Genomic DNA, 27,539 nt, shown 5'->3' with positions numbered 1-27,539 from the left:
AAAGAGTCTATTGAAGCAATAGTAGTATCACGAGACTCAGACTGATATCCCGTACCCGACTCTGTTTGATTAAAATTGTCACTCTGAACTTCGAAGCAACTTTATTTTCAAGATGTACTGACTTACAGCTTAAAAAACGCAGTTGCCATGTTCCCGTTCCTTGCTTCCTGATTTGTTTTTCGGAGTTCCTACCGATTAATTCCGCAACATCGTAGGGTGTGGGGCAATATTGAGATCCTCCAGATTCAACAAGCCAGGAGTTTCTAAAGCTTCTAAAGTAAGAGTATTGGCTCATCTAACCACAGTGGCGGAAACCAGCGTTGAGGATTATAAGCATGAACGTGTGTAATCAATATATTCTACGATCGATCTAAACTTTCTATTCACCTTGTTTGACGCGTTTATCTTAATTTTGAGATAATAGCTATATTGCCTTCGATAAGTGTGACGGTTGCTGTTGTTGTTGTTGTTGTTGTTGTTTAAAGCAGTCTATTTTAACGGAGAATTTGACTGCTGAGATAAAGATTCATCTTTATTTTCCTTTTTCTGCGCGGAATCATTTGTGATTGGCTTTATTTCGTTATTGAACCGCGCTACTTTTAAAACAACATGGTAGTGTTATTCCTCCTAAAAATGTTAACACCTTTCGCATATGCCGTTATTTTTTTTTTTTACTCGTTTATAGTTTGGGCGCCATAGTAACTTGAAGACACGCTAATGCATCAGATGGTGTCTTTGCTTAGTTCTCAAATGGTGATAGGTATGACAGCAATTATTTGTACATTTTACAGGTGTACAATAAAGTACCCGTGGTAAACAATGTGTCGTTTAAGGCCTTCAGGGGACAAATCACTGCACTACTCGGTCACAACGGAGCCGGCAAAACCACCACAATACGCATGATAACAGGTAGGAACTCTAAAAGGGTGAGCGCGTTTGCTCAATATAAGAGCTAATTCTTTGGCTGTAAACAGGAGGCTGATCCAGCTTACTGGAAACTTGATCTATATCCTGCTTAGCCTAACTATATTCCTCGATAAATCGTTAAACACCTCAATGAATCACCGTAAGAAAATATCAGCTAGTGGTTTTGTGAGGTTCATAAATTATACGCTTCTAACGTTTTTTTTTTTTTTTTAATTAATTCGCTAGTTCAACAACGATTCGCGCGAATTGCGAATAGGCGGAACAACGCCCACGCCCAATTTTTTCCAATATTTGGGAACTGTCCTATGCCGATCACAAGTTTTTGGCCGTTTTTAATATTTTTTTTTTCTCCCAGGACAACTAGCGTCCACCAAGGGTCTGGTGCTCATCGGAGGTCACAATGTGAAAACCCAAAGCCAAGCCGCTCACGAAGACATGGGCATTTGTCCTCAGACAGACATCCACTTCAAGGACATGACCGTCTACGAACACCTCCTCTTTTTCTCTGAGGTAAGGTCGCTGTGGACTTTAAAAAAAAAGAGGAGCCCATAATTTGTACTTCTACAGCGTGTCTCAAAAATAATTTACAGCTTTCTTTTTTTTATTATTTATTGTGTTCACCACAAAAACGAACTATACGCGTTGCTGGACGCCCATTCTTCGCCCAGATGTAACGGAAGCGGTCAGATACAGATGCCAAAGTTTCATCACTAACCAATTCTCGTATTCAAAAGTTTATAAATGATTTTCTGAAAATTTTAATGAGAGAATGAGGCCCATGTTTATAAAAAAAACAGCAGGAAACGCTACGATCAGTTCGATATAACAAAGACCATTTACAAGGAACTTTCACGATGCGTTTGTTGTAAGGCGAGAGCTTATCTTTCTTTATCTCTTCGCTTCTGCCTTGTAACAACGCCCTAAAAAGTTTTTTTCTTTTTTTTTTTTTTGCATGTCTGCAGAGTTTGGTTCTTAGCTAACTTCTCTTTCTGAATCGCTTCTCTTCGTGGGCAACCTCTTTGGGATGACGCTTTTTTTTTCCTTTGCGTGCGTGCAGAGTCTTTTTTATAGCTTTCTCCCTCTCTAAATCGATTCTCTTCGCTCAATTTTGTTTGCAACTTGAGCTCTTGGAATTTCATTTCTTCCCTACTTTTTGTTTTTGACGGAAAGGGATAGGCTAGACGACGACTGCGTGTTTTTGGAAGCCTTCCCGGAGGGAACAAGTTCGATATAGCCAATATGTTTTGCGTTATAAAAAGTACTTTTCGCATGTATTTTTATTTAAATTTTCCGTGAGTTCGATATCGACAATAATTCGCTGTGCATGGGTTCGTTCTAAACGGGTTTCGCGTATTTGAGGAATGGACCCAGCGTGATTTTCCCATGGAAAATTTTATCAAATCACATTAAACTTTTGAATCAGATAATGGTTCGTGCTGAAACTTTGGCATCTGGTTCGGATTGCTAGTGTCACATTTTGGGCGGAGAATGAGGTCTCGTCGATGTGAAGTTCGTTTTTCCGGGAAAAAAACCCTTAACTTGTTTTTTATGTTGTTGTTGTTGTTGTTGTTTTTTTGGGGGGGAGGGGCATTTGGTATTTGACATTATACTCACTGGCAAGTTAAGAAGCGAATGGTGAAGCGAGTCCCGGGCATCTCATTTTCACTCCGCAGCCAACCAGATTGCGGCATTCGCCGGTAAGAACGCCGGAGAGCCAATCACGAAGCGAGAAGTGTGAACCTAATAATCCACTTCCTGCGTTTCCTAAAGCTGTCAGCGACTCTAACCGCGCAACTAAACTCCGATACTTTATTAGAATTCGTGCGCGCGCGCCCGACTTCTGCACACAAAAGGCGATACGTATGTAGTCACTAACAGTCGAAGAAATTATGGGCGTGGCCTATTATGACCACGCCCCTTGCTCGGTGAGTGATTCGTCCTTCGGCGTTCTTAACGACTGATGCCGTAATTTTCCCTGGCTGCATGGAAAAATGATAAGATTCCCGGAGTCCTGGCTGCATGGAAAAAAGATAAGATTCCAGCGTTCATTAAGTTGTCGGTGAGTTTAGAAATAAAAAAAAATAAAGAAAGGATTTATGGACCTTTAGGAAGTCGTGAGTTCCGTGCTCTTTAAACGCAGTTGAAGCGAGTTCCAAGCTCGGAAATTGAGCAACAGCTCTGCAAGCTGCTCTCGCTCCTCAAGATGTCTCAGAAGAGGGCGGTGCTTGCCAGGCATCTGTCCGGGGGATACCGGCGCAAGCTGTCCATTGGAATTGCCCTCGTCGGGAACTCAAAGGTGACGCTGTGTCGTATTAACTCCGCTCGTTTTCGAGTGATTTTCCTCGTTTCTCGTAAGGCCGAACTCTTCCCCTCCAATGGGCAAGCCGTGGGAAGTGTTCAGCTACTCTATTTTTTCTCGCACTCGGCGCCAAAGCTCGCCCAACATTATGTGGCGGCGGCAGTAATTTGAAATTGTGTGAGGTCGAGCGGTCTCAGCGATGCAATGAACATTACGTTGACACAAAAACAGCCCCTCGCGCCTATTTACACAAAATGTGTTTTATCGGCTGAATTCTGAAAAAACCATTATGAAGAACCGTCACGAAGAGCAGCCACGAAGTACTGTGACATCATGACATCATGTGACACCGTGATGTCACGTTACATCATGACGTCACCTAAACTGTGACGTGACGGCATAAAGTCACGTTACTCTATGATCTCAAGGTCACAGAGTAACGTGGTCACAGGTGTGTTCAACGAAGAGTCCTTATACGATGATGCCTTGTTTAAGGTTGTACCCATGAGACCGCAGTCTTAAGTTAAAACCCAGAAGCATTGCGATCAAAAAAGAGGCCGTGTTTTCAAAATACAAGGCCCACGTTGAGTGTCTAATGAACTAGGCATACAACGAACATTAAGCACGGATCGAGTCTTCTACAAAGTGTTTTCTTTGTTAGCGCAGGTGGTCATCCTAGACGAGCCCACGGCGGGAATGGACCCAGCGGCCCGTCGAGAAATATGGGACCTCCTTATACTTGAAAAGGCCAACAGGACGATCCTCCTCACGACCCATGCCATGGAAGAAGCGGATGCCATCGGAGATCGCATCGCCATCATGGCTAACGGCGTCATTCAGTGCTGCGGTACCTCGTTCTTTCTCAAGAAAAATCTCGGTATGTCATACACGTCTTTTCTTTTCTTTTTTTTTCTTCTTTGTTTAAGCACTTAATGTCGTCATTAACACAGTGCCATTGTTGACAGTTCTTCCTAACGCCAACTGACAATAGAAACCCGAAACTTTGGAGACGTGCTTTGTTGACTGCATCACTCCGTTAACCGCAAAAAAAGATACCAAATCCACAACAAAGCTGTTTTTCTTTTATTTTTTGAAGACAGGAAAAAGGGGGGGGGGGGGGGGGGGAGGGGGGCGGCGCAACAGGTCGTTTAACGTATTATAAAACTTCCTAGAAGTAGGTTATGTTGAGGTTTTCGTGCAAGTTTAGCCAGTTTCGAACGAAAACTGCAGATTCACCCTTACAAGCTAAAGAGTTAAGTACTTCAATCTAACTAAACACTAATTTTTCGGAACGTAATGCACCTCTATAAATATACTATTCGGTAGTGGCACATACGACATCAATTTGCTGTTTGTTGCGGGTCATACTTTTCACGTGGAGATTTTTGCTAGCACTTTGCGAATCACATCGAAGATTGAATGGCACATGAAGTGTTCAAATGTTTTCCGACAAAACTGTTGTTGCTCCAGGAGCCGGTTATCACATGGTCATAGTGAAGAACCCGGTCTGCAATGTGCGCACCCTGCTCGAAGTGGTGGCGGCCTTCGCGCCCTCCGCTGAGATGGAAAGCAACGTGGGCACCGAACTGTCCCTCCGCATCTCGCGCTTCGACCAGCCTTTCTTCAAGCACCTGTTCAGCCACCTGGAAGACAACAAGGAGAAGCTCGGAATCTCCAGCTTTGGCGTCTCTGTCACCACGCTAGAAGAGGTTTTTCTCAGGTAGCCATTTTTATTTATTTTTATCCTTATTAACGGGGTCGCAGTCTGAAAGCGAATACACTCTTAAAAAAAGCCCATGCATCTACTTTCCCGCAGTTGTGACATTAAGCAGTGCAAGCGTGACGATTTGCATTGCTTAATGTCACAACTTTGACTGCGTTTTTTGGTCTAAAGTTTAAACACTTGTTTCGGCATCGTCATTCGCTGAGCTGCCTCCGTACGTTGCGGTGATTGGCCCTACGAGTGTTGTCCGGAAAAGTAGACGTGCGGGCTTTTTTTAGAGTGTGCGGACTTGCGCAAGCTTTTTACTGGGATATTTTGCTAAAAGCCATTCATCAATATTTATATGAAGTGCATATACTGACTATCTATCAATAACGAAACGGACATCTTCTGAGCCGTCTTGTCCTGTGTTGTAGTTAGTATTGCGACCTGTGTGCGTTCTTCTCTTCGGTTTCTTAATATGTGTCTTGGACAAAGTCCAACTCGTCGTTATTTAAAACAAAAATGCAATTAAGGCTCGCTAAAAGCCAAAAACTTGTATGCCGCAGTCTTTGTTAAACACGGGCAGAACATGAGAGCGTATGATTTTACCCGGGGTTAATTTCTGCATAGTTCCGGCAGAATGTATAAGTAGGAGTTACTTCCACCGTAATATAGCGGTCACGTCACAAACTAACATAAAATATGACGCTGTGTTTAGAATTTGTGAGAATTGTTTCTGCGACATCTAAAAAACAAAACCATATATAATATATTAGCTCAAAAATATCCCACTTTATGACTTTATTTGTAATAGCGCATAGAACAAAATAAAAGAACCAAAGTGTCTTCTTCCGGATACCTTAAATTTATGTCCTTTCAATTAATTTTTTATAAACTATATTAAAACAATAAACCACTCGTTGATAGGTGTTTAATTAACAAGTGACATTCCACTTATCTCATTTTTTGTGAGCCTATAGTAAAACATCCTAAGAATCTGCTGTGGACTATAACTCAAACCGTCTCCTCAACAGGAAACAACACGATGGGCAGGGATACTTTTACTCGCTCGTTCCCAGCAGTTTACACATTTCGGGATAAGACTTTGCTTTTCTCTTCAATTTTCTACGACGTATCTCGAGACTTTTCGCCAGCTCGTGACGTCGATCTCATTCTGCAGAGTTGGCGACTACGCTGTCCAGGCCATGCGCGAACTTCGAAACATGACAGAGGATGGCCAACTTCAAAATTCGGCCGCAAGTAAGTTCTCAGCAAGTGTCCCGCTAAGGAGCGTTTCGTTGCCGTGACTAGCGCGCCAGAAGCTATATTACAGGCGTTCCTTGTAATTCTCGAGTGCAATTAAGTGTTCCCTATACGCCGTGTCACGTCGAGACCGACCGCGCAGCGATCGCCCAAATCCGACGGAGCCAATCGACCAGTCAAAAGTGCCTCGTCACGGTTCTCGTCGTTTTTGTTCATTCACTATCACCGGCTAAACAAATTTTGCGCAGAAAACACGCAAGATCACGACAAATTCGCTGTTTGTGGTTGGGTTAAACGCGGCAATGGCCAACTATCAAGGACAACGAGAGTCATGACGGTGCAATTTTGGCGCTGATTGACGTTGGCTTCAGTCGGACTTAATGTGAAGCGAAACATAGTTTGTCTTGTCTCGAGCTTATCTTGAGCTTGTCTTGAGTCTAGGCCAACGTTACTAAAACCCTCCGTTGGAAAACTGCCATAGAGACCTATCTGAAAAAGTGGCCCCGATCTGTCCTCGAGAACCGAGCTAATGACGAACACAACGCCACCATTTCTCCCGCAGCGGCCACTCGAGAAACTGTACGCTACTTCTATTTTGGCTTTAATCGGCCATTTTGGAGCCAAAACAGATGCAGCGGAAGAGGTTACAGGGGTGCCACCCCCGCCTCCTCAGCGGACGCGCCGCGACTTCCTACATAGGCCGGGACGCGCTACCTGAAAGCCCCGCTGAGGCATGGTTGTATAAAAACAATATGAATTCTGCCGCGAAACCCTGCAACCTAAAGATTTTAAAAACATCACGCGCCCATCATTTAGTACTAAACTCAAATCAATTTCATACAAAAAGACTCCTTTCCGTTTGTTTTTACGCAAAAACATGCTTTCTAAAAGCTCAAGGTGACCACAGTACTGACAAATGATAAAGAGTGGCGCTGTTGTCGTATTTAGCTCGGTCTCGGTGGACGAGAGCGGCCCAAGTTTCGACGGCGAGTTTCCCAACTGAGTGTTCTAGTAACGTTGGTCTAGGCCTACAAGATTCCTTCCGCCTCCCAGCCAATATGAGTCATCAAAAACGCCATATTTACGAAGGTGGGCGGGTAGCATTGAATTGTGCGCGATCTTTAGAAATGGCTTTCATTATTAGCCCCGAAACAAGACAAACCGGCGCTGGATCAATCTGTTCTTCGACAGTAGCAGTTGCCCCGACTGATACGCGGGGAAGACTTCGACGGAGAAATAGGCGGAGTGAGCGAGGGTGTGTGCATAGGAAACACGTCTCCATTCATATACCTCTCGAGATTCGTCACCGGCGGACGCTGGTGAAGCTCACTAAATCCGACAGTAAAAACCGATTGTACGATTATATGCGTGCAAACCAATAAGGCAAATAGGGGAACGAGTTCACCAAAACGAACACGTACGCGCCTAAGTTTTTAAGCATAAAAGGGGAGTCTTGAAATCGCTTATGGGACGCTAAAGACACAAATCGGAGACGGACGTTTCATTCACCGTGCCCTGTGAAAAATAGTGTCGTGGCTGGTTCTTCATTGTGCATGGTTTATATTATTTTTGTTTGTGCGAATAACGGTATACCACTAGGAAGCCCATGCCAAATGGCGCACGTTTGGGTGTCCTGAAGCAATATACGTGTATCAATATATTTTATGCATCCAAGGACTATTTTTAGTTAGGAAAACACCAACGTAATCATTGAAATGCTCCCGTGAAGCCCAGTTCAATTTGATTGGTGTGGATGACAGAAGAACGAAAATGTTAACGTTAACGAATGTTCTAGCCCGTTACACTTCCAAATGGAGAAGACGAAGAAAGATATAGTAGCGAGAGAGCCAATTTCGATGCTGATTAAAGATATGATGACGATGATGCCAAAACTCACACAAACGCACACACACACACACACACACACACACACATACTCTCGCGCGCACAAGTACACGCATACGCACAAAGACACATATACAATTTCGCGCTGAGAGCCCGCGAAGCAAGCAAGGAACAGTGTCAGAATCTTGTGTGCCTCTGCAAATTGATTCGCTCTGCTCCAGGAGCCAAGGATTTTTGTAACAATCAAGGGTCGTGCCTCTCTTCAGCTTAATTCGCCTCGCAGAGCCTGTCGTTCATTATTCTCCTCGCAGGCCAGCTCATCGGCATCCTCAACTCCTTCATGCCGGCCAGCGGTTCCTCCGATGAATCTGGAGAAAAGTCTCCGACCAACACCGGCTTCCGACTCTTCGTTCAGCAGACCTGGGCGCTGCTCACGATGAACATGCTGAACAGCGTGCGCAACGTCCAACTCACCGTCTCGCAGCTCCTGGTGCCCCTCGCCGTTCTCAGCTTCACGCTCACCTGGATCGACCTGCTTCCCAAGGTGTACATCCCGAGCGCACGGCTCCTGGACATCAACCGCATCCACTGGAGCACCGTGCCGTACTCGTTCCGCGGAAACAAGTCGAGGTCCCTGATCGAAGCCTTTAAGAATCAGCTTGACTCGTATAGGGTACGTGCATACGGTTTCAAGCTACGGTTACCTCCTTGGCAATCTCGGTCGTCATGGAGGATTCTTGACAGCTTGAACAGACGCCGTTCGGAACCGATTCACGTTGTCAGCGTTAGTGAAATGGTGAAAACGCTCCATGCTGTCAGTCGGATGCAGCTGAAAGTGTAACATACGATTTATTGGGGAGTGCACTTACGGTCACTATATTTTTGTTCTAACAGTTCTGGAGTGTCTACTTTCCAGCATAGCGCTTGAAAAGACAATTTACGTAAGCTGTGGCGCTGCGCATGTTGAAAAGTCATGCTCTGCTCCACAGCGCAGACTCTCAGTTTTTCACTCCTGAACAGATTGTGAATCTTGTCCACGTAAGCGAATAAAGGTTATGTGGGCAAAGCTTCATCCGTAGATGCCATCAGTTAACTCCACCAGGTGCTTTTCAGAAAAGTAGAGGCGCTAGATTCGTTAGAGTGCGGCTGCTGAATGTGAACCTTCATGAGGGTCACTTAAAGCCACGGTATTTTCCCTGCAATTGCGTGCTGGCGTTATCAATCGACGTTTTCAGCACATGTCCACACTGGATAGTCTCCATAGCGTGGTACACTACCTCATCGGGTAAAAGACGTAAACAAATGCGAGGAAAGAAAATATCATATGGCATCTAAAAACGTGTCTGCAAAGTGTCCTTAAATAAATGGCCGTGAATATTCAGCCGTGAACATTCTTCCCCTAAGACATGCAGACAGAAAATGATCGCGTCTGCATATGAAGGAAGATCCTTTGGTGGATACTTAGGAAATGCGTTAGCATTACCCTAGAGAAACGCTAACGCTGAGCCCTTCACTTTCTGTTTGGCTTTCTCTTTTGGTTTTCACTTTTGCTTCCTCTATTTATTTATTTTTTCTGCCTCTTTGGTCAGAGTTAGCGTTTCCCAAAGAGGAACGTGTGTGGCGTTTCCCAAGGGCACGGTGGAAGAAACATATTTAGGTGATGCCACTCGCCGTTCTTACCGCGGGGAGAGAGCGAACAGATCGTGTTCGGAGCTAGCCTCGAACCAGAAATAGTTAGTTCCGCGCCGCCGCGGAGGGCGCTCCGGTATGGGGTCCCTCTTCGGCGGCCTCGGTGTCGGCGGCGTAGCGTGCTCGCCTTTTTCGCGGTGTGGTGCTGTGGTGGTGGTGTGTGGCCAGTGGCTGGCCTCATATTTTGCTTTGGTGCTGTGTCGATCACAGGTGCCACCATCGTGCACGAAGCTGAGCCCTAACCGGAAGAAGAAGAAGCCACGCTATAAAGATGGGAAAAAAGTATTTCGTTCCCAACTGCAATTCGGGGTACCGGAACTGTGCAAAGCGAGTGCCCTTGTTTGAAGCTTTATCGAATGACGCTCACTTGGAGCAGTGGTAGAAGAAACACCGGTTGGGGGGCACGCCATACTTGGCGCCATCTACTCCCGTGCGAGTGAAGCGCGCTCGGTGCCCGAACAAAATGCGGTCGCCGCGTCGAACGGAGAGTCATCACCTAAATGTGTTTCTTCCACCGTGCCCAAGAGTCGTGCTAACGCATTTCCTGAGTATCCACCGGTGGATTTTCCTCTAATTTTTTTGCCGCCTGCTTGTACCAGCGCTAGTACTTGGTTTACACTGATTTTGTAGCACAAACCGAGGCATACGCGCTCCTCACACCTGCAAGTTCGGACTCGACCCAGCCTCCGGGCGCGCGTTGGCTTTCGGCCCCGTGACGCCTTCTCCCTCTTGCCTTCGTCCTTCACTACTCTCCTCCTCTCTACGCGGCGAGCTTCCCTTTCCACTGTTTTGTCCACAGACAGACGCCGTCAGCTTTGCTCTGTCATATAGGTACTAATGCCAACGCATTAATAAGTCGGAAGTGGTAAGGCTTAGAAACAGTTCACGCGGAAGTGTCATCCACCTCCAGTGGTTTAGTCCTCATGTTTCATGTGCACATTGTCAAAACGAATATCGACTTTTTTTTTTCTCGTCGTTTTTATTTTCGGAACTTCCTAAATGATCTCAGTGATGCAAGAATATTCTTTTAGCTCGAAGAAAATGCTTTATTTTCTTATATACCTCCAGCGTTCTTGTAGAAACATGTTTGTCCACAAACGCTATAGCACTCTTATACTCCATTCACCCCTAAGCTGAGACTTCCGTGGAAGGTACTTCCTCGTGCGACCCCGCATACGCCTCTCTTTTGCCACGTCATTGCGCTCCCACTCATACCCACGCGCAGAGAGCCGGGTCAGCTGATAAGAGGGAGGCGGCTGATTGGTCCGGCGGCCACGCACTCGTACCGTAGTCTGAACATAAGGGTGAACGGAGCAAGCACGGCGTGGTGTCTATGTTGCTGTAAAGCACATTCAACTTGTCTGAACCATAAAAATATGTACTGGCTAGTTTCCTTGTCACCGTAGAATCGGTAAACGAACTGCCCAATTGCACAAAATCTGACTCAATGTCTGGAAGCCGCTGACAGAAAATCATATATCCTTCTATAAAAATAACACGAAGACATCGAGGACTCGTCGCAATCGGGACACTACCAAAACTATTCGAAACACCATACAAAGGTAATCTGCTTTTAGAGCGCAGCTCTTAGCGCCCGTTTCGGCGTCGGCGTAACCGCGTGGTGCATGATGGGTACATCTCCCCGCTAAATTTAGCTGAAAAAGATTTCCCGCTGGATCTAGCGGAAAAAAACTCCCCACCAAATTGAGCGGAAGATTTTCGCCGCCAAATTTAGCGGGAAATTTTTTTCGCCAAATTCAGCGGAAAATTTTTCCCTAAATGGGAGGCGAGGAGGAGAGGAAGAGGGGCATGGCCCCCTCTCCGTACCTTCCCCTCCTCCTCCTCAACAGCTGCGCTCTAGTTCGGCGTTACAGGGAGCTGTAAACTGCATTCATTTTTTATATCAATCAATAGCTGCCACTGACGATCCTGTCTCTAGGTGATGGCGCTTCCGGTGGAGGACAACATGAACGGCTACCTGTTGGATCAGACCCTGGGGGATAGCAGCGACTTCATGTTGAACACACTCATCGCGATGGACTCTATGGACGAAGCTACGGCCGGACGCGTGGTCCACCTCTTCTTCAACAACCAAATGTTTCACACTCCTGCCATAGCCCTAATGGCGTACCAGCGGGCTCTGCTGCACGAGACCTTGGCAAACTCAAGCGTGAAACTGGAGATCATCAACCATCCTTTTCCTAGGGTTGTTGAAGAGAAGGTAAATCAAAACTTGCTTCGTTATCTCGTCATTTTGGTACTACAGCATATAAGCTAACGCTTTCAGGGCACTTTAGACGGCCTGCAAAAATCGGTTTTTCAGCGTATCGCGTTGCGATTTACTACACAATATGTTTCTGTTGTTGTCGGTTTTGTGCTGTTCGAGGAAGTTTGCAGTAAAAAAACTTCAAGAAATGCACTTACTTCATTCAAAATGAAAAAAAAAAAATAAAAAAAACAAGCCTCTTATGGGCAACCTACTCCACCACTTCGCAAACGATGCACGCACAGTGGGAAGTGCTCCCAAAAGATGGCGTGCGCCGCTTCGATTCTATGGTCGATTTGGGTTATGAGAGCAGACGATCCCGCAAAAGTGCCCGAACCGACCGGCTCTTCTTCTACGCGGCGCAAGCTATCTGCCGGCAGCACTTCTCACTACGCTTGCGCCGTCTCGGAAGTGACGGCGTAGATTGCCTAAATTTCCTTCTTTTTTTTTTTTTTTTTTTTTACTTTTAACAAAATTATTTTTTACGGGAACTTTTTACCATCTGTTTGCACCTCTGTAGTGAATTGCAGCGTGATACGTTGAGAAACGAATTTTTGAGGGCCGTCTAAAGTGCCTTAAAGCATTCGCTGACATGATGAATATTGGTCTTCAGAATATATTCATTTGAGCGCTTCTGCTGGCGTTCAAACCCTTTATGCCCTTTCTGATCTGTACTAATGAGCACTGGCCATTTTGTTTCGTACGGATGAACAGACATCCCGGTGACTTTGTCTGTGTGAACAAGGACTGATTGTTTAGAGCCGACTCCGAGCGCCAATATTTCTAAATATACTCTTTAAGGAGCCGTCTAACGACATTGGGTGGGAATCTCTTTTTCATTTTGCACAAGCTTATTTACACTAGCGGGAATCAAGTATGCTGCCACGCAATGCCACGCTACCAAGAAGCTTCTGTGTCAATGCATAATTTCAAGAATAAAAGCGGACGTTTTATTTCAGTCTTCCACTCGCAAAGCTTGATGACGTAGTTGTGGGGATCGCATTGTTGTCATTGTCAACAATGCGATTCCGAGGATCTTGTCTCCAAGCTTTGCAATCCCCGCGGTGACGATATTTAAATGCGGCTCATAAGGTGGACACGAGCACTGCGTGAGCATTTAAATTGAACTCGTGACATTCAATGCCTCGACATGCACTCGGGTAGTGGCTCGTGTTCAATCGCTGCGATGGAAACAGTAGCCGATCCTTAACATTGTGTAGAAATCAGCGCGTGCCCTGCAGCTTTGTGATTTGCCAGCCTGAGTGCGTGGCTATGATCACTACTGGCGTCATATAATTGGCATCAGCTGACTTGGCTCCTTGTTCTAGCTGTGAGTTGAAGGTATGAACGCTGCCGATTTTATCCTGTGTTTCATGGATAATATGTGTTTTATAGGAAATGTATGTTTCATAGTAAATGTGTGTCTCATAGGTAAAGTGTGTATCATTGGTAACGAATGCAAAGGAAGAATTCTGAGCGGTATCTACTGCAATTAAGAAAATTGCTGCATCACCGCTTTAAGACCTGAGCTCCAATCTCTTGACATTGACTTCCAAGATGTGTCCCTCTTTTTGCTCCTGCTCAGGCCAACAAACTGCTCACGATGCATCGAGAAAGCTTCCAAATCGGCCACCAGGCGGTCTTTGGCACGTCATTCCTGGTCTCCAGCTTCGCCATCTTCTTAGTCATCGATCACGTGAGCGGATCGCGTCACCTGCAACGAATTTCCGGGCTCAACATGGCCGCTTACTGGATAGCCAACCTCACCTGGAGCATGTTCATCTACTTGCTGTCCACCGCCATCGTCATCGCTACCCTGATCTTCTCCAGAGTGCCAGGCTTTGCCGACGGCAAGGAACAGGGTGAGTCTAACATTGCTTAAGATTGGGCTAGTTGGTTATTCATGCTCTGATTAAACTGCGCTGCGAACGGATTACAAATAACGACACCGAAACGAGAAAAACAAACGCGACAAATAGTCAGTCAATTTGCCTCATTCAAATACTTCGAAGTTTCGAGCAAACCCGTTGAGGTCCTCGCATAGGACAACATGCTGCTACTCTCACCGGAATAAAAGTAGGCAAGTTTTAAAGTTTGTATTGTTATCTTTAAATTTGCATTATTTTATGCGCTGCTATCTGATTTTTGTGCTGCATAGCTTAGACAATAAAGTACGTGTCTTGTGTTCACACTTTGTGTTTTGCTATTCATTTCTCGGTGTTCTTATCGTCTAGCGGCTCCATCTCTTTGGCAGTGAAGCGATAATAGGGTGCTCAGGACTCACCCCGCCCCGCTTTTCTTACGTTATCAGTGACTGTACAAGCCAGTGCTTGTGCCCAAGTTAAAGAATTTCACGTCCCCTTCCAGTGGTCATCTTCCTCGTGTTCTTCTACTACGGCTGCTCGGCGCTGCCGCTGGTTGCAGCAGCGTCCTTCATATTTCACTCCCACTCCTCTGCGTGCGTTAGGATTGGCACAGTGAATTTTGCCATAGGTAAGCGTTAAACAGTAAACAACGCCAACACTTCCCATGGTTGTAAGTAGCGTGTTCCCTGGCATAAAATCAACCGTGCGAATCCAGTAAAGACAGTCAGGAATTTTATAAAGTAAAATAGTAGTGGGTGCCCAATTAATTTTCTATGAACCAAATACAAGTTTCTTGTTTCTTCTTTTCAGAACTTAACTTTTTCTTAGTTTACTTTCTAAAAATGTCTGCTTTCTCAAATGTCAACTTTTTGTTTCCGGAAATAAATAAAATTAATAATCCAAAACAAATTTTCAGCCAAATACCTTCTTTTTCTATTTTGCGTTTAAACGGGAAAGGAATCCCAGAGACCTGGGGCCCGAGGCTCATCCTACACAAAGTTAAGACCGAAGTCAACGGAGCTCAAAGCAGGTTCAACTCTCTCGACGATGACACCGCGGTTTTGTCGCCAAAGTCTAATCGGTGTGCTCGCCACACTTCTTCAACTTTGTATTTGACGAGTCTAGTGCCTCTGGTTGGGTTCATGCGACCGGTGCTTCAGAAATTAAAAAAAAAAACAAAAAAACTTAGCTTATCTACCGATCACCTTGGTGTACATACCTCTGACCGTCTAGGATTGAACATTCGCTACTAGGATGTCAAACACTCCTATAATTTAGAGTCCATGAAAGTGTGATAATCTATTAAACCTTAGTGAGGCAAAACGACCCATGTCCTCGTTATTTAAAATTCGACGACTAGACTATAAAATAGTCATTTCCGATACCGTATTGCTATACAAGCTGGGACTGCAAAGGAGTCGAGGAACGACTCCGTTCCAGAGTTGTTGACTGGCCTCCGGTTAGAGACGTAAAAAAATATGACTGCGGCCTTCTCGATGACGTGTTGTTCCAGTTCGTTACTTTAAACAGAATGTCAAACCTACGAAAAAAACAAAAGTACTCCAGTTATGCTGCGCGCTTTACAGGTCTCTCGAGCCTCGTTCTGGTAGCTCTGCTAGAGTGGCAAAACGAGAAACACTTCATGGACCTTGCGACCAGCATCGACAGCGTAGTCACGGCCTTGGCGCCCATGTACGGTCTCGGTCGCGCCATCAGCACTCTGTACCGGAACACCCACTTCAACCTAGTGTGCAACGACGCGTCCACCCAGAACGTGATCTGTGAAATAAACCCGGACAGGGCCCGGTACTGCTGCAAAGGTGAATGATGAGTCGACGTGATTCGATCGCTCGATGAACCACGTGTACCATGGCCATCGACCTATAGTTTTGCAAAACTTGATGTTTGGTTTATTGGTTCATGGTACTGAGTAAACTTTTTTGTGCAAAAACAGAAGACGAGCACGAAGAAGCGGGCAAGGACAAGCGTTTGTCCTTGTCCCCTCCTTCGTGTTCGTCCTCTGTGTTTATGCATACAAGTTTACTCAGTACCACAAGCAGTGTTTCGCGCTTTCGGTTCATACCAATAAACCTCCAAAAATTACCTCCGAAGCGGTTTTATTGAATTGGGAAAGAACCGAAAAACCCCGGATAGGAGCTGTCTTCGAATAAATAAAAGCCAAGCTTCACGCAAGGACACCTTTACCGACAGTTGTCTTGGCCCGAAGCACAGCCGCTCCCCCCCCCCCCCCCCCCCCCCCCCCCAGAGCCGTATATTGGGAGAGTCTGGCCAGTAGGCGTGGCGACGAAGGAGCTGGAGAGGGAGGAGAGCGCCGAAGGAGCGAGAGAGGAAGGAGGGAGCAAAAAGGAAAAGAGGAAACGACCGCCATTTTGACGCAACACGCGTTCGGCGTCGAGCAGTCTTGAGGCTATGCGTCGATCATCTGCTACGGGCCGACTTCTTTTTCGCCTGAATGAACGTTTGCGGGCAAACGAAAAAAACTTAATTCACTCGCTTTTTAACCCACCGAAGAATAACACTGTATCACTTTCTTGCCAGGGTCAGCAAAATAAAAGGAAAGAAGCGAAATTTGGATGTCGATCCCATGCATTCCTTCGGGCGAATGAATGAAAATGGCGGCCCTCACCGCACAGCTGAGAGCAGCCGGGAGTTCGCGCGCATGCTCTCGCATCTCTCACTCTGCGCCGCGGACTGATTGGCTCACTCGGGAGAGGGGCGTCACGGCGGCGAGATCATAAACTAGCCAAGCTCTCCCAATATACGGCTCATCCCCCCCCCCCCTTTTTTTTTTCTGAACTGGCAGTAAGGGTGTTCCTTTTCTCGGCGACCACACCCTGCATCTCGTTTTCTTCTCTTATTGGTTCCGAAACGGTTTCTAAGTAGTAGTCTGTGTCCTGTATTGTTCGACATAAATCCCAATGAACGAGTATTATTTTTCTTGTGCGCATTAAAAATAGACAGAAAAACACACGCCCGATATTAAGAGACAAATAAAACCCCGAAAACAAGCAAATCTAATTATTAGCAATGTCCAACCCTCTTCATGTTACTGCCAAGGGCTTGAGTCATTTACCAGGTTCATGAACATAGACCATACGTCGGGTCTGATGCTCTTCAGATTACTGCTAAAGGCCTTAGTTGTTTACCAGGTCCATGGCCATAGACCATGAGTCTACTAATATCCTCTCCAGGTCACTGCCAGAGGCTTGAATTTTTCACCAAGTCTATACATAGCCATAGACTATATGTCTTGTCCGATGTTCTTCAGATTACTGCCAGAGGCTTTAGTCCTTTACAAGGTCCAGGGATATAGACCATAAGTCTTGTCCAATCCTCTTCAAGTCAGTGGCTTGAATCTTTTAACAAGCCCATAATTCTAGACCCTAGCTCTTGTCCGATCCTTTTAAGGTTACTACCAGTGACTTGAGTCCTTTATCAGGTTCATGGCCATTGACCATTAGTCTTGTCGAATTTTCTTCAGATTACTGCCAGGGGCTTAAGTGCATCAACTGGCAGCCGGACATCTTTGACTGGGGTTCACTGCACATATCTTGGGCCATCCTCTCGTTCGGTGTCCACGCCATACTGGGGACTCTGGTCCTGTGGATGTTTGAGAAGAACGCGTCGTACTTTGTTGAGAGGCTCTCCATCAGCAGGATACAGACGACCTCGCATAGCGACCAGGTGGAGACGGAGGTACGCTTCGTGACGAGGCCCGCCCACGGTGATTTTTTTTTTTCATTTTAATTGCGTAAACGTGTTCGCCGTTGGCGTCGTTTTATTTTGTGTGAACTGAACGCACTAAAGTAACTAAGATTGCTTTGCCAGCTCGCTCTCATTACATGCTAATGATGAATGACAAGGGCTACTTGTTTTTATCGTAGTAAGATTTAAATACAAGAAATCCTATTTAAAAATCTCATTTGTATGAGAAATTTCAGTGTCCAATAAACACATATGAATCATACAAGATTTATAAGAACATATACGAACCATATAAGAGCTATATAAGAGCTATGTAAGATATATAAGAACCATATAAGAAACTTGTGAGAAGCTTTTTTATGTTTCTTATATGGTTATTATATGGTTATTATATGTTCTTATATAGCTGTTATGTGGTACTTATGTCTTCTCATATATCTTGCATGATTCGTATGTGTTTATTGGACACAAGAAATGTCTCATACAAATGGCTTTTTCACTAAGGAACGGGTGTGTCCAAGCCTGCTTTACAGCAACAACGTGTAATAACTCCCTTTTCACTTACAAATAAATCAGTATCAATGCGTTTTGTGTTTCCAAAGTGTAAAATTGTGCACACATTTTGTGGTCAGTCTATAATTCAATATTATGCTGTGATTTTCCTATCAAGTCACTTCGTAGTTGCAACATTTTTATCGCTGCCGTTATTGAGCTCCAAAAGCAAACTTCTGACAAACCAAAATGTGTTAAAAATATGGCTTTATTATTTTACAAAATCTGGCAGAACACGAGTGGCATATCACAATATAAAATTGGTACTTTTTTTTTAATAAAAAGGATTCCAAGAGTGTCCTTCAAATTTCAGTCCTTAATTTCTGAAAAGCCACGTCTTCGCGCGCATTCCCGAAAAGCTGCCTTTTCTCTGGCGACAAATGGAACCTTGTTTTAACAAGTACGTCAAGGCAAACCTGCCACTATTGGGAACAAAACAGCCGGCGTAATCCAAATTAATTTACAGCTGTGACATTCGCCAGAGACTGTTTATAAACACTGTTAAGACACTGCCTTTAAGAAAAAACACGTTTACCCACATCATGTGTAGCACTGCGGATGCGCAGAAACCAGATTTGTGTGAGGTAAAGAGTCCGCGCATGCGCATACAAACAGCACCGCCACCGTAGCCGTCTTGCGTTTGTCTATAAGATTTTATTTCTTCTACACTTAATTAAGCAGGGGCAGTGCTTCAAGCTCAAGCATCGCAGCTCCTCTTACTGGCCCATACAGCATAAGCTGAAATACACGATCTGGACATTTACTATGCCTACAGGTACCACAAGCTCAGCTATTCCTCAAACTGTCAAAGATTCCATAGGCTAAGACTTAAGCTTCACGTTCCAAGTCAAGATTAAACCAATAATCCTTGAAAAACTGCCAAAAAAGCTGAAGAAACACGGAGGGCCGTTTCAGCTCAAACTCTCCGCGGTAGTACTCGGAATTTAACACGCTATGACATCGGTATATTTTTCTCTTGGCATCTGCGTCACCAGGTTCTGGAGGACGACAACGTCGCCGAAGAGAGGTGCCGCATCATCACGACTCCCATCGAAGAACTGTCTGCGAAGGACATTCTCGTGATGCGGGAGCTGTGTCGCTCTTACGGCAACACGAAGGCCGTCAACGACCTGTCCCTGGGTATCCGGCGCGGCGAGTGCTTCGGTCTTCTGGGCATCAACGGCGCCGGGAAGACGACCACCTTCAAGATGCTCACGGGAACCATCAAGGTGACCGCGGGAGACGCCTTCGTGGACGGCTACAGCGTCGTCCACAAGCCCCGAGAGGTACGCTGTCGCCTCTTGGTTAACGCATACGAACTTTAAAAGCTGGGTCAAATATTTGCACTTGAGTGTAACTCACTGCATTCATGCTCCTTGGGTTCCACTACAAGAGGTTACGGGGACCTCGGTTGCGATAGCAACCATCTCGTCGTATGCTGTCATAGGAGATTACAACGTAATCGGTATAACAAAAAATGAAATGTCCGAACCAGCTTTTTTAATGCGGGTTCCAATTCTTTTTTTTTTGTCTTAGTTGATTTTTTTTATTAAGTTACTGGACATTCGCAATTCGCAACTTATGAAAAATTTCTCTTTTCATGCAGTTCGAAGTGATGTGCTACTCTTTATCGCACGAGAACAAATACGTACTTTTTGAGAAGCCATATACAAGCTTTCATTACCCTTTTCTTCAATATAGATTAGGAGTAAGTCTAGTTATACTGTCTATCGTTTGTTAAACTGACATAATGCTTGCAACTAAAAGCTATGGGCTAAAAATGAAAAAGAAATTAACACGCAAGCGCAATATTAACATTCGGTTTAAAAGCACCCTGAAATCTAAAGTGTAATACGGTTCGCTCAGATGAAAAATCTAACTCCTATCGGACTGTAATTGCTTTTATAGTAGTTAGATATCCCAAGAAAATGATCAAGGTCCAGCGTATTTTATGACCTCGACTTTAGAGGCACAAATCAATTAGTAAACTTTAGGCTTGTTCTGTAGTTCCGCATAATGCTGAATGTTCGGTGGGGACAACTTTTTCAGCTTCAGCGATGCTGCAGTATCGTGAACTAATCTGTTTCTCTCAAAACTTTCAAAAGACGAAACACATCAATGAAATTTCTCTTAGTTCCAAAAAAAAAAAAAAGATAACCTCTCCGCAGTTGAACTTTTGCTCCATGGACATAGGACATCCGGCAGAGGAGAGCTTAAACCTATTGCGAGAAAGAAGAAACCAGTGAAGGGGTTTTCAGCCAGGCTGAAAGGACAAGTGTGCTTGGATTTGAAAGGGACTCGAAGTACTCAAAAGAGGTCACGTGGTTTATGGGCCGCCTTTGCAATAAAAGCTCCGAAGAGGAGGTGAAAAGTGTCGATCGTCTACAAGCGTCTTTAAGCTTTGATTAGCCTCTCCGTTCGCTGTCCTCCTTGCCACACGACAACACGCGCACGCGCACCAGCAATCAATCTGAACAGCGGTTGCTCCCTCTCTCAAACATAGGCTCTCTAGCAAATACTCTTTTTCGTCCTCATGTACGATGTAAGGAGAGTTATTAGCTCCTGGGCGTTCTTAGCACAGGCCAATGGCTAATATAGCATGTAAACTAACGCTTTTAAGGCACTTTAGGCGGCCCGCGAAAATCATTTTCTCAGAGCATCCGGTCGCAATTTACCACGGAGGTGCAAGCAGGTGGTACAAGTTTGCAGTGAAAAAATCAAGAAATGAACTTACTTCGTTCAAAGGAATAAAAGAGCACAAACCTGTTCTAGGCCATCTATGCCGCCACTTCGCAGTCTATGCACGCGTAGGGAGAAGTGCTGCGCGCAGATGGCGTGCGCCGCGTCGAGGGAGCACCAGCCGATTCTGGTTCTTTTGCGGGATCCTCTGCTATCATAATCAGAATTGGCCGACGCTCCCTCAACGCGGCGTAAGCCATCTGTCGGTAGCACATCTCCCTACGCGTGCATCGTCTGCGAAGTGGCGCCTTAGACTGCCCGGAACAGGTCTCTGTTTTGTTTCTTTTGAACGAGGTAAGTTCATTTCTTTTTAAAGCAGGGGTGCAGCCGAGCTGGTTGAGAATTTACTTTATTTTAACCCTGGATGGTGGGGACAAGGAGGTCTGTGTCGTGCTGTCCTCCTTGTCCCCACTCTCTGGGGTTAAAATAATGTTCATTTCATGATTTTTTTCCCGTGTAAACTTCTACCGCCTACTTGCCCCCCTCTAGTAAATTGCAGCTCCATACGTTTTAGAGCGCAGTTCTTAAGCTCCCGTTTCCGGCTTGAGCGGCGTCGCCGTTGGCGTCGGCGTCGGCGTCGCCGTCGGCGTCCGCGTCGCCGTTGGCGTAACCGCGGTGACGTTTCGGCACCATGCCGAAACGCCGCCCTCGTGACGTTTCAGGGAGGGGGAGGGGAGGAGGAGGGGAGGGGAGGAACAGGAGGGGGAGGAGAAAAGAAGGGAAGAAGGAGGAGGGGAAGAGTAGCGGGAGGAGGGGGAGGAGGAGAAGGAGGAGGAGGGAGGAGGGGTAGAGGAGGAGGAGGCAGGAGGGGAGGAGGAGTAGCAGGGAGGATGACGTGGGGAGGGGTATACCCTCCCCTCAGTACCCTTCCCTCTTCCTCCTCAAGAGCTGCGCTCTAATTCGGCGTTATAGGAAGTTGTAAACGGCTGTCTTTTTTTTTTAAACCGATTTTTTGCGGGCCGTCTAAATTGCCCTAGATGCGTTAGTTTACATGCTGTAGATCGCGGTGTAAATGTTGATGGAAGCTACTAGACAGGAGACGTCATACGGATGGTTCGACCTCAAAATGTATGGGTGTATCTCATCGCAGGTGTCGAAGCGCATCGGCTACTGCCCTCAGCACGACGCCCTGCCGGAGTTCCTGACCGGACGCGAGGTGCTGACGCTTTACGCCCGCATCCGGGGCATCCCGGAGTCCCACATCCCGCTCGTGTGCACGGCGCTCGCCAAGCTGTTCTATTTCCACATGCACCTGGACAAGACGCTCAGGACGTACAGGTCGGATGACGTCACAACGCTATCATTTATAGTCGCTGAGAATTTAAAAGACGCGGGGCGTGCGGAGTTAACAAACATCTTATTATCGCCGCGCAGCCAACGAGGTTGCATTATTATCCGGCAGGAGCGCCAAGGTACAACTCACGAAGAAAAAAGTACGAACAAAATCAACCACGCCCTGTTTTTTTTTTTAAGGGGCCGTGCAATGATATCGGGTAGGAACGTTTCTCACTATACACAGTGTGCCTGGAGCGAGTCTCCGGCCGGTGTGTTTAGCGCCCTACGCCGCCCATACGTCAAAAGTTGTACCAAAGTGGCAACAAGCAAAGTGATAAAAACCGGAGTATCACGCTGTCCGATGTCGCGATCCTCGTAATTGGTCGCAGAAATGCTGTCGGAAATCACGAGCAAACTCGAGTGTCGCTGTCGTCGCGGCGTCCCAACTTCTGACTGCCGGAGCTTCCGTGGATTGTCACACTGGAGAGCAACCTGCTGTAGAACAGGCGTCTGCCACATCCACGACCGCCAGGATCGCGACCGGCGACTGCGTGATACTTCTATGACGTCATCAGGCGGAAATCAAGGAACCACTTTTTGGTACGTGGTAAACACACCAGCCGGAGACGCGTTCCAGGTACGTAACACTAGTGAGACCCACGGAGACTCAAACGTAACGCCCCTGACCAAGAAGCGTCTTCTTCGGAGTGGAATTCGGAGAATGGAAGCGGGCGTCGCCTTTCAGTCTCTCCTTCGCAAAACGTGGTGAACAAGTTGCGGGGTACAACGCCAACAGTGCGATTTCCGAGATTTCGACAGCCACCTCGGTGGCTCCGAGGCAAAGCGCCGGCCTACGGGTCCCCAGGTGGCGGGTTCGAATCCCGGCCGAGGTGTCCGCAGTCTGACGGAGGCCTATTGCGGAGAAAGCGCCGTGTAACCGAGCTTTAAGTTGCACGTTAAAAGATCCCCACGTGGTCTCAATTTATATGTTAAACACAGGCGGCACTTAATGGCTCCTGATCAGACGGCCTCTTGTCCTGGCTGCGAGTTGAGCGGTAAACGTTGTCGTTTTTTCTCGAATTTTTTTTCTGCAACTGCGGTTGCGGTGAAAAGAAAGAAAACGCGTTTTTACAAGTTATGTATGTCGAGGAATACTTCTACGCGATATTTACTGAACGTAAAAAAAAAAATTGTTGCATCGTATTTTTAAGCTTTTCGGTATCTATGATCACTGGCAGCTTAAAAAAGAAAAACACTGGTAATGGCGAGTCCCGATAATTTTATTATCGATAAACAGCCAATGAGATCGGGGTTTTTGGAAAGGTATTAACTGAAATCAACGCCGGAGAACCAATCAAAAAGCAAGAAGCGTAAACAATACAGGCCACGCTCGGTATTCGCCGAGCTTTCAGCGACTATTGGAAGCGCGCGACAAGACGGTAGCGCCACGGTGCGGCTCCTATAGCAGAAGCATTTTGCGTTTAACGCGACCAGACCACGGCATAAACGCCCAGTGTAGCAGTCAACCTTATAGTTTATAATTCATGTCAGCTGACCTCAGCTCAGCGCTATATGCATAACGTTCGGGGTCGCAGTAGGCGCTAACTTTTCTCTTCTTTTTCCTTTGATTTTTTTTTTTTGTCTTTTTTTTTTTTACGCGAGATTTAGAAATTGATATCGTAGATCCCCTCCAGGCGCAGGCGACAAGCGCCGGAATCATCTCTATCCCAGTATACGTCTACTCGATTCGCCAGCGAGCGTGCTGCCACTGGTGGCAGCCAAAGCGGAGCGGCGCGCCCCCTATAGGTGTTGCACGCTCCCAATGTGGTTTTACTCTAAGCATGGTGGCATCGGCTCGAGCGACACGAGTCATCCCGGCCGTTGTCTCCTCACAGCGGCGGCAACAAGCGCAAGGTGAGCACAGCGGTGGCGTTCGTGGGGAGCCCGTACCTCGTGATCCTGGACGAGCCGTCCACTGGCATGGACCCCGTGGCGAAGCGTTGCCTCTGGCGCACACTCGTCGGGCTCATGGGTTCCGGGCGCAGCATCATTCTCACCTCCCACAGGTGACAACGACGCTACATGGGTCTACAAACCTACGAAGTACACGAGTTGTGGACCGTACAGTCGCCACTCGATGCGGGAACACACGAGAAATTATTCAAAATGAAGTAATAGTCCAAACACAAACTAGATAGCGTAATTGGGCCTTTCGTGATTTTTTTCTTTTTTTTAGAATGCCATGGACATTTCATTCTGCGCAAAGCGTCAATCGAAAATAGGAAAATTATAGCATATATTTCGAATTTCAGTTTGCGTACCGAATATATCCCAGTATATACGACGTTAAAACTGCGGGATAGTACGCCCACGAAGTCTAGAGGACCAAAAACATTTATGACGTGATTTTTTTAACGCTACCCCCCCCCCCCCCTTTCCAACAAGTTCATCCTCCCGTCCGTCCTTTCGTCCGTCTGTGCATTTCCCGCTAAATTTAGCGGGGAAATCTATTTCACGTAACCTATACACGAATTCAGTTTCCCCGCTTCGCACAGACGAATTCAGTTTCTTCAACTTCGGCTTTACTTTCTCTGGAACACTCCTGCCGATAGCTCTCAATTTTTACACATGCAAAGTGTATAAGTTGCGATACCTCTCGGTCACGTTTGAACGTACCACGATTGCTTGTATGGGAGATAAATTTCGCTGTACACAAGCTGTCGCATTTTGCCCCGCGTCTCATTTTACCCCCCTTTACCCTATAAACCAGCTCTAAAAATCAACTTTATAAGCATTAGCCGCAAGCGTTAACCATAAGCATCATTGCTAAGAATAAGAACTGAGCATCGATTGAATAAATACTTTAACAACCAACCCTAACCAGCCCTAAAACCCAATTTGAACACTCCACAATCGGGGTTCTACGTTTGATGTGTTCTCTTTGGTAGCATGGAGGAGTGCGAGGCCATGTGCAGCAGCCTGGTGATCATGGTCAACGGCCGGTTCTGTTGCCTGGGCTCACCGCAGCACCTCAAGAACAAATTCGGCAGCGGTTACTCCATCATGATCAAGGTGTCCGGAGCCCGAATGTCTTGCACCTCCGCCACGTCCATGAGTTCGCTGAGCAGCGAGGAATCCATCGGTACCGAAGTGTTGGGTATCAAGGCATACATGGAGGTTGGCACCTCGCTTCGCAAAATGCGCTTCATCCTAGCGGACTTCACTTCCTGGATCCCCACTTTTCTGGCCCTTTGGGTATTTTTTTTAGAGCGCAGCTCTTAGGCGCCCGTTTCCGGCTTGAGCGGCGTCGCCGTCGGCGTCGGCGTAACCGCGCGGTGCATTATGGGCAAATTTTTCCGCTAAATTTGGCGGAAAAATTTTTCCCCTAAATGGGAGGCGAGCAGGAGAGAAGGAGGGGCATAGGCTCCTCTCAGTACCTTCCTCTTCTCCTCCTCAAGAGCTGCGCTCCAATTCGGCGTTACAGGGGATTGTAAACGTCTTTCATTTTTTTAGTAGTGATCGTTGGTCTAATGTGCTAACGCATCGTCGCTCGGAGCATGTGAAGCGAAAGCTCGCGCTGCAAAAACAAGGGATCCTTGGTTCAATCTCACCCCTGCCCGCTTCGATCTGGATGAGCATCGTATCGGCGTGAGGTCGTGCATCACTACTGCGTGATGCGCGTTAATACCCCAGGTTAGCACTCGTACCGCACTGGCTAAATTTTCTTCTCTTTCAGCGTAAACCAGTGCCACCACCTCAGCCCACATTCGGTGCATTTTTTTTTTAGTTTTCTATCTGCAGGCACTGAATTGCATGGCTTGTTTTACGGCGTATAAGCTCCACTGTAACCACCCTATATATAGTATATCGTGTACCCTGATAGACTTATGGGATCTCCTATTTCGCTGCGGTGTTCCCAGGCCCGACTGCCTAACATCGACCTGATCGGGGTGCATGACGGGCTGCTCGAGTACCACCTACCGGCCACGAGCATGACCTGGGCCGAAATCTTTGACATCATGGACCAGGTCAAATCCGTCTTCAACGTCGTCGATTACTCCGTGGCGCAGCTCACCCTGGAGCAAGTCTTCCTGCACTTTGCAATGCTCCAGCGAGAGACCCAGACGTGACGCCCGTCGAAATATCATTGGAGATTAGTCTTAGCCACTTTTTTAACCGATCTGACATCCCTCGTATATTTTAATATTTATTCAATTACTTCCAACTCACTTTACTGTTTTTTTATGAAATGTTTAGCATCGGGAACACGAAAGGGACCAGAGAGTGCATATAGCTCTCTTTTTGTGTGATATTAATGTAAACATACGAAGATCATGTGCATATAGAACGATAATGCGGGCGTCCTTATCGGAGACAGGGCTGAGAAAATACGATACTTTCCTGTGGCCTTTCTGCTCTCAGCAAAAAGCCCTTTATAAGGAAACGTGTGCGTTTTCGTCCAATATGGGTTATCAAGAAACCTTGACAACTGTGTAACTTTTGTGAACTATCTGTTTATTCGTAATATATTACAAACTTGTTGAGGGCTAAAAAAATTAAAAAGATTCAAGACGCAGAAAAAGCTTCAAGCATAAAAAGACGAGGCACCAACCAACACAATAATTCTGGTGCCATCAATACAATCAAGATGAAGTACACGTTGACACCACGAAAACGTGAAGATCGCGTTTACACAGTGTACTGCTGTAAAACGTCTGCCCCAGCTCAACAAAAAAGGCATCAATCAGCAACGAGCAGCTGGGAAACCCTTTTGAAAATGGCACAAAAAGAAGATAGGTCGGTAACATCGAAATAAAAATAAATACTGAAGATCGTTTCTCCCACCTCTGTGAATATGTCTAAACTCTTTCTCGTTGGTAAATGCTCCTGCACTCTGGAACGTCTGCTTTCCCGTAAAGTGCTCTAGAGAGAGGATCGCTGCACCCTACAGAGGACGCCCGGAGAAAACTTGTTGCGCCGCCCCTTTAATGATGTGCAGAATATAGCCAGTGTTATGAACCAATTACCGCTCGTTCGTTATTTAAAGCGAAACTGAACCGGTTCTGCATATGAGGGAAAAAAGAACACTTAAATCGCCATCATTTTTTCACCAAAGTCACAAATAGCCTTTTTTTAGCTAGGTGCACGACGGATGCAAAAAAAAAAAAATTGTTTTATGTATTTAAATGTTTTTTTGTTGTTTTTTTTTTTTTTTTTTTTTGAGCGTGACGTCATGTACAGTTTTGGGAATCTCCGCTCGCGCATCTTCAGCGCCTATAAAAGCTATGTACGCGCGCACTTGCTTTTTTTTTTTTTTCAAAAAGGTGAGAAAAAAACGTCGCGAATGCTGTCAGTGCGAGGGAATACTGCCACGCGCGTCGCCGAGCG

At 46.1% G+C, this 27,539-nt stretch overlaps 1 protein-coding gene across 1 annotated transcript; it reads left to right on the top strand.

Moving 5' to 3' along the window:
• The first annotated feature begins 609 nt into the window (after positions 1–609).
• On the top strand, positions 610–26,281 carry LOC8027692 (phospholipid-transporting ATPase ABCA3-like). The gene is made up of 17 exons (XM_040502216.1): positions 610–657; positions 792–909; positions 1,283–1,437; positions 3,068–3,223; positions 3,893–4,103; positions 4,697–4,946; positions 6,112–6,191; positions 8,351–8,712; positions 11,668–11,949; positions 13,580–13,856; positions 14,362–14,487; positions 15,446–15,679; positions 17,362–17,576; positions 19,133–19,423; positions 21,967–22,154; positions 25,100–25,406; positions 26,072–26,281. Exons 1-17 carry the CDS (start codon positions 610–612, stop codon positions 26,279–26,281), a joined length of 3,510 nt encoding a protein of 1,169 aa, XP_040358150.1.
• The last annotated feature ends 1,258 nt before the right edge of the window (positions 26,282–27,539 follow it).

The sequence above is a fragment of the Ixodes scapularis genome, unplaced genomic scaffold (assembly GCF_016920785.2).
Source record: "Ixodes scapularis isolate PalLabHiFi unplaced genomic scaffold, ASM1692078v2 PGA_scaffold5__190_contigs__length_132052651, whole genome shotgun sequence".
NCBI classification, from domain to species: domain Eukaryota; kingdom Metazoa; phylum Arthropoda; class Arachnida; order Ixodida; family Ixodidae; genus Ixodes; species Ixodes scapularis.
Note: the sequence above shows the minus strand (reverse complement) of the source record. Positions and strands in the feature narration are given on the sequence as shown.

Bases quoted from the DNA above. Each gene is read 5' to 3' on its own strand.
- LOC8027692 (XM_040502216.1), top strand. From the start codon at position 610: ATGGTAGTGTTATTCCTCCTAAAAATGTTAACACCTTTCGCATATGCC. The intron at 4,104-4,696 runs GTATGTCATACA...TTGTTGCTCCAG, and splicing joins CTTTCTCAAGAAAAATCTCG to GAGCCGGTTATCACATGGTC. The intron at 22,155-25,099 runs GTCGGATGACGT...TCTCTTTGGTAG, and splicing joins AAGACGCTCAGGACGTACAG to CATGGAGGAGTGCGAGGCCA.